Source organism: Hevea brasiliensis, chromosome 2 (genome assembly GCF_030052815.1).
Source record: "Hevea brasiliensis isolate MT/VB/25A 57/8 chromosome 2, ASM3005281v1, whole genome shotgun sequence".
NCBI classification, from domain to species: Eukaryota; Viridiplantae; Streptophyta; class Magnoliopsida; order Malpighiales; family Euphorbiaceae; genus Hevea; species Hevea brasiliensis.
Genome location: NC_079494.1, coordinates 5,959,603 through 5,967,077, shown reverse-complemented (window position 1 = coordinate 5,967,077; position 7,475 = coordinate 5,959,603). Strand labels below are relative to the sequence as shown.

The 7,475-nt window shown below is 32.1% G+C and overlaps 1 protein-coding gene across 1 annotated transcript; it reads left to right on the top strand.

Annotated features, from left to right (window-relative positions):
• Window positions 1–2,019, top strand: LOC110661464 (xanthotoxin 5-hydroxylase CYP82C4). Its single transcript, XM_021820097.2, has 2 exons — window positions 1–1,233; window positions 1,325–2,019. Exons 1-2 carry the CDS (start codon window positions 91–93, stop codon window positions 1,949–1,951), a joined length of 1,770 nt encoding a protein of 589 aa, XP_021675789.2. The 5' UTR covers window positions 1–90; the 3' UTR covers window positions 1,952–2,019.
• The last annotated feature ends 5,456 nt before the right edge of the window (window positions 2,020–7,475 follow it).

The window sequence follows — 7,475 nt, the reverse complement described above, 5'->3', positions numbered from 1 at the left end:
AATGATTTTTTTTTTTTTCACATTAAAATATGAAATTGATTATATAAAAAGAGTAGCTCCGTTGCTTTTCCTAAATTTCCATTCACTTTCATGAAATATGATTTCATTTTCATCACTGACTTTCTCTCGGCTAATGGCCCGCTAATAGGTAAGCTGTACCCCACATGTGCCCGCAAGATTGAGAACAGAACCAGATTTGGTCTTCCCTGTACTTACTCGTGCTGGTGTTTACTTGTTGATCTACCGAAATCTCATACCCATCTATGTTCATCTTACAATCGAATAATGGATTTAAATCTGCAATTACTTGCACTTATTGGGTTTATTTCCTTAATCTTTCTCTACTTTGCGTTGTTTAGCCGGACAAGAATAACCGCAAGGACCAATTTTGGACAAGCACCTGAACCAGCAGGTGCATGGCCAATCGTCGGCCATCTTCATCTACTAGGTGGTTCTAGTCAGCTGCTTCACCAAACGCTTGGAATGATGGCAGATAAGTATGGTCCAGCCTTCAGTCTCCGCCTTGGAAGCCGCCGCGCTTTTGTGGTTTCTAGTAGCGAAGTGGCAGAGGAATGCTTCACCTCTAATGATAGAGCGCTTGCTTCTCGTCCCAGCACAGCAGCCACAAAGCACATGTGTTATAACGATGCAGTGTTTGGGTTTGCACCCTATTCCCCCCACTGGCGTGAGATGCGAAAGATAGTAATGTCAGAACTTCTTTCAAACCGCCGACTTGAGATGGTCAAGAATGTCCAGTCTTCAGAAGTCGATGTGGGGATAAGGAAGCTTTATGATCTCTGGGTCAAAAATAGCTGCCACCCGGTGCTTGTTGAACTTAATCACTGGTTCGAGGATTTAACACTTAACGTGCTAGTAAAAATGGTGGCTGGAAAATGTTTTGCCGGTGGCTCTGATGATGTTGAGGCTAGAAGGTTCCAAAAGACGATCTCTGAGTTCTTTCACTTGATGGGCATGTTTGTGGTTTCAGATGCCGTTCCATCTTTATGGTGGTTGGATTTACAGGGGCATGAGAGGAAAATGAAGAAGATAGGTAAGGATTTGGATGCCATACTAGAAGCTTGGATGGACGAGCATCGCCAAAAGAGAGCTTCCGGAGAGCTCCAGGAAGAGGGTGAACAAGACTTCTTTGACCTGATGTTGTCGCTTGAGGAGGAAGGGCGACTCTCTGGTTTTCCTTATGACGAGAAGACTAGTATCAAGGCTACCTGTCTGGTATGTCAATAAGATATGATCACAGAAGTGCTCTACTTTAATTAGATAACAACATTATTCTGAAATTAACAAGTTAACTAATTTCCTGCAGACGGTTATCGCTGCTGGTAGCGACACCACATCAACCATGTTGACATGGGCCATCTCGTTGCTGCTGAATAATCGATTTGCATTGAAAAAGGCACAAGAAGAATTAGATCTTCATGTAGGTGTTGAACGTCAAGTAGATGAATCAGACCTAAAAAACCTGGTGTATCTTCAAGCTGTGATAAAAGAGACCCTCCGCCTATACCCTGTAGCTCCACTCTCAGGACCCCGGCAAGCCCTGGAAGATTGCACCATTGGTGGCTATCATGTTTCGGCTGGCACTCGCTTGATGGTAAATGTATGGAAGATTCATAGGGATCCAAGATTGTGGACAGATCCATCAGCCTTCCAACCACAGAGGTTTCTCACAAGCCATGTTGGTGTTGATGTCAGAGGTCAACACTTTGTGCTGATTCCTTTTGGTTCTGGTAGACGATCATGCCCAGGCACATCATTCGCACTACACGCCCTCCATCTGACAATTGCTAGACTCCTTCATGCGTTTGATTTATCGACTCCCATGGACCAGCCTGTAGATATGACCGAGGGACCCGGAGTAATTCTACCAAAAGCAACCCCATTAGAGGTTCTTCTCTCCCCACGACTGCCTGCCAAACTCTATAAATTTTGATGTAAGGAGATGCAAAGAGACTACAAGATATGTTCTGGATTTTACTTTATACGTTCTATGATTCCAAATTTTAAGTCTTGATTGTGTGGTTTATTATCTACAAAACTGTGAGCAAATGCTATAATGAAAATGTTTACTGTTTACTTGTTAAATATATGAATTTTGCTCTAACATGAAAGAAAATTCGTAACAGGCAATTATAATAAGAAATTCATTTTGCTTTTTTCATAAAACATTAATTTTTCATAAACTACCATTTTCCTGTATTGTTTAAAGTTGATCGATTCCACTTTTGAAAAATCTGTTCAACAGAAATATTAAACTAACGCATTGAATTTAGATAGAGTCATTATTTCTATATAATTGATAGTAAATTTTTGCTTAGATTTAGTTCATAATGGACCTAAGATACAAACACGTGATACTCATATATTTAATAGATAAATTTCACCATAAATTTTGTATCTTGAGTTGACGATGGATCGGGTCTAAGTTAAAAAAAATCCTATAATCTACATACACGCACACTCTATATACGATATTCGCTATGAAATTCGAAAGACTGATATGGATTGATTCAATAATATTATTATTGTTAATATTATTATGACTGTCAAGTCAATTCACATCTTATGTAAGGATTGTAAAATTTCTTATTATGTGGGTCCAACATAATTATTTTAATGTATAGATAATAATGCTTTACATTATAACTTAAAATATTTGGTGCGCCCCTCATTTAAATTTGACAAAATTATAGCCTAACAATTTATTCGAAATGTTACAGAATTGATTACAATTTGTTTATTTAGTAATAATATTATAAAAATTAACTAAATGAATATTAATATTGTATTTTTATATTATCTTCTGAAAAAAAAAAGGAAAATCGATAAAGATGTGATTAATCTAATGCAACATATACAAATTTAATCATGGAATCTTTAGTCATCGATTTCACATAAAAGAATAATATAAAAATAATGAAAATAATAAAAAAAAAAGGATAGGGACTCTAACGTGTTTTTTCTAAAATTAAGTTTAATATTTTTATTTTGTTATGCAATTGTTGATGTAGTTATTGTGTTGAACTTAAATATAAATAAAATAAATAATTGGTTGAATTGATATATATATATATAAAATAATTTGATAGATTAAGGGCCTGTTTGGTTTAACTGTTGAATACAACTGATAGTTGTTAGCTGATAACTGTTACTGTTAGCTGATAGCCGATAACTGATAGCTGATGATAGCTGTTTTATATTAAGTGTTTGGTAAAATTTTATTTAGCGATTGCTGTTGATATGTGAGATGACTAATAAGGATATATATCATATAATTTATTTAATTTTTAAATAAATATAAAATTATAAATTTATTATATTATATTATTTATTTTATTATTAAATTAAATATATAATTATTAATTTAATATATTATATCAGTTATTTTATTATTGAAATAAGAAAATAATTATTTTTTAAGATAATTAAATAATTTTAAAAATATAGATAAAATAATAAAGTAATTATTATTGTTAATAGAAAAATTTATAATTAATTTTAAGTTTTTAGATATAAATAAATATTTTATATTTTATGTTATTAATAAAAAATATTTTAACAAAGTTAAAATACGTTAATTAAAATGTTAAAATTATAAATAAAAAATAAAAACATTAATAATATTAATTTTCAAGTTAAATGAAAAAGGATAATATAGTCAAAATAAAAAATAAAATCAAATCAGCTATCAGCTGATGACGAGTATTATATCAGTTGTCCATCAGCTATCAGCTCTATTTTTTTAAGTTTGCCAAACACTATAATTTACCTGTTTGGATGTCTATCAGCTATCAGCTGCACTCAACAGGTAAACCAAACACCCCCTAAGAATCTGACATGATAAAATATTAAGAAAATCTTGGTGGGTGAAGGTAAGAAATCTAATATTTACCTTCATTAAATTGAACTTATTGTATCTAATATTGATATTTATGGTGTTCAGTTTTAATCTCAAATTCTTATAGGCTTGATGTCAAACCAGTCTATGAAAATTTGTCTACAACATCTTGTTTAGTCTGTAGCCCTCTCTGATGAGATCAAACTGTTAGTTTAATATGCAGTATCCACTCTAGTCTCTTCTGCTTTCTCTGCAATTGGTTTGTTTGGTAATTTTTTTTTTGTTTTATTTTTTTAATTCGATCGTTTTAATTTTGATATAAAAATATCAAATTTTTAAAGATTAAAAAATTTTATTCAATTTTAAAATTAAATTTGTCATATAATTTTTTTTATTATTATTAAATAGTAAAACTCACGTGCCACATCACTTAAAAAAAAATCTCTTTGATTATCCTTATTCTTTATTCTATGTCTAGAATTCTACTATCTGTTCATGGCCAAATCATGTAAACCAAAGAGAGAAGAATAAAATTCCAAGATCAAAACTTTGAAATTCTTACTTGTTAGTGCCAACTCTTGCAAATGACTGAGCTACCATTGAATTAAAACTTGGCCTTTTTGCTGCCTTGAACTGCAGGCGCTCTCCAATCATCTTCCACATCTCCACCAAAACTCCAAGCATCTGACTTCGTAGAAATACCAATTGCATCGTCCCATCATAAATTCCATGACTTCTCCACTGGATCCCATGCCTCTGGTGCAGTGTAGTTGGATAAACTGCATCAACCTTCCTTGAATATCGGGGATTATTTATTTATTTGTCTTTAATCTTTAATTTACTATAATAAAATCAGTTAACTTTAATTTTGTTTTAAAATTCCTCAAACTTCTGATAGCAGATTTTTATATTAAAAGAAATAAAATTACCTTTTTGCCATTCCCTTTTAATATATAATTACTATTTTATTCCTTTTCCATTCTCTCTCTTTACCTTTCTAATCTTTATAATCAAATTAATAATTATTTATCAATAAAATTATTTTGTTTTATTCATTAATAAAATTATTAATTATATATATTATTTAATAATTCTTATTTTTTATTAAATAGTTTTATTATTATCAAATAAAATATATAAAATTATTTTATTATAATAATAATTGAAAAAAAGAGAGAAGAAAAATATAAACCCTTTCTCGTCCGGTACATGACCCAACTCTCCTTGATTTTCTTGCATTTTTAATAATAGATGATGATTTTTTTTTAATTTATTGATGAAGTGAATGAGCTGAGAATTAAATGTAATTGTTTAATTCAAATTATATTTTTTAAAATGAATGAGGATAATTAAATTAATTGACATTTGAATTAAATTATTTAGTTTATATAAAATTTAGAAAATAGTATTCTAAATTAAAGGGGTAAATAGAATTATTTATTGATAAATTTAATTAAAAATAAAATAATTTTATTAATGATTAATTATTAAAAATATAATTTATTTTTTTTAAGAGGGAGAGTAAAAGGGTAATTTTTTTTAATCTATATAAATTAGAAGAATTTTTCTAAAATAAAATTAAAATTAAGTGATTTTATTGTAATAAATTAAAATTTAGAGATAAAAATAAAATAACACTTTAAATTCAGGATGATTGATGTAATTTACCCTTTGTATAACGTGGGGCTGAGCATTGTGCAACACACACATGAATGGATTTTCATAGACTCACATTATGATCGAGCTTTCCGGCGAATAGTTCTCTTCAAAATTGCAGCAAGTCTATAATCATAAACCACTGCACGACCATTTGAATACGCCAACAGCAAATAATTCCACTAAATTGTCTGCATAAATCTTACGATAATATCCTACCACTCCAATTTCTCCAAAAAAAACAAAAAAAAAAAAAAAACCCTAATGTAAAGCCAAAATTATTACACAACAAAAAACCCATGTTTCTTCTCGTTTTTTCTTCAATCATCAAATTTTTGTCATTTACCTAAATAAAATATCAAGCAATCACATTCTCTACGTATCATTAATGATCCCTAGATAAACCTTGAAACAGAACGAGACCACCCTGAGTGAGAGCAAGACCCGATTTTTCTTTTTGACAAAATTATTGAATTTAACCATGATTAAAGAAGAAAAAAAGATAACGAGAAAGAGAGAGAATTAATTGCAAAAGAGCTGATGTCGCAAGGTATTTTGCGGTAGCCTGGACGAAAGCTCTTCACTAAAGTGGGAAAGAGTGAGGAGTCGCCACTTTAATTTTGAGAGAAATTAAAGAAAACCATTTGTGAAAATAAATTAAAAGAAATCACTTCGAAAACAGAGATTTTAGGTTTGGGGTCCATATACGGGCGGGGAAGGTGTTAGGCACCCGCCTTGTCCCTTAATAAAGGTAAACAGATTTAATATTATGCTCTTTTATAAATTAAAAGGGTAATTAGGGGGGTTGGGATAGTGATAATGTTAATCCTTTGTGCAAAATAAAGGAATATTTGATATTTCACTTATTTTGGATTGTCCCAAGAACACAAATTCATGAGATGACCCTTTAGTGATTAGGTGTCGAGTAAAATTATTTAATGTATTGGAGCTGCTTTATTTTAATTTGGATTTTGTTAAGAGAACTCGGATAAAAAGTTTTCCACTGATCTCTAGGTATGTTTTTAGAGTTTTAAGCTGAAGATTTCGGATGAGAACTCTCCTCCGATCTTCCTATTTTAATTTAGGCGAGAATCCGGTAAGAACTCTCCCCCGACCTCTTAAAATATGTGGTTTAAGGTTTTTAATGAAGGATCTCGGATAAGAACTCTCCTCCGATCTCCGTGTTTTTATTTGAATGAGGATCGGGTAAGAACTCTCCCGACCTCTTAAAATATGTGGTTTAAGGTTTTTAATGAAGGATCTCGGATAAGAACTCTCCTCTGATCTCCGTGTTTTTATTTGAATGAGGATCGGGTAAGAACTCTCCCCCGACCTCTTAAAATATGTGGTTTAAGGTTTTTAATGAAGGATCTCAGATAAGAACTCTCCTCCGATCTCCTTGTTTTTATTTGAATGAGGATCGGGTAAGAACTCTCCCCCGACCTCTTAAAATATGTGGTTTAAGGTTTTTAATGAAGGATCTCAAATAAGAACTCTCCTCCGATCTCCGTGTTTTTATTTGAATGAGGATCGGGTAAGAACTCTCCCCCGACCTCTTAAAATATTCGGTTTAAGATTTTAAGGCAGGATCTCGGATAAGAACTCTCCTCTGATCTTCGTGTTTCTGTTTGAATGAGGATCGGGTAAGAACTCTCCCCCGACCTCTTAAAGCATCCGGCTTAAGGTTTTTAATGAAGGATCTCGGATAAGAACTCTCCTCCGATCTCCGTGTTTTTGTTTGAATAAGGATCAGGTAAGAACTCTCCCCCTGACCTTTTAAAGTATTCGGCTTAAGGTTGAGTCACCCACCGATCTCGTATATGACTAGCTTGTCCGAACTCTTTGGCTAGCTACATCCGATCTCTCTCGGTTACTAATCTGAGGTCCAACCTTATTTCGGTTCCCGCTTTGTTATGCTATTTCTTGCTTAATAGCCCGACTTCATGACTTTTTTTTTGATTCC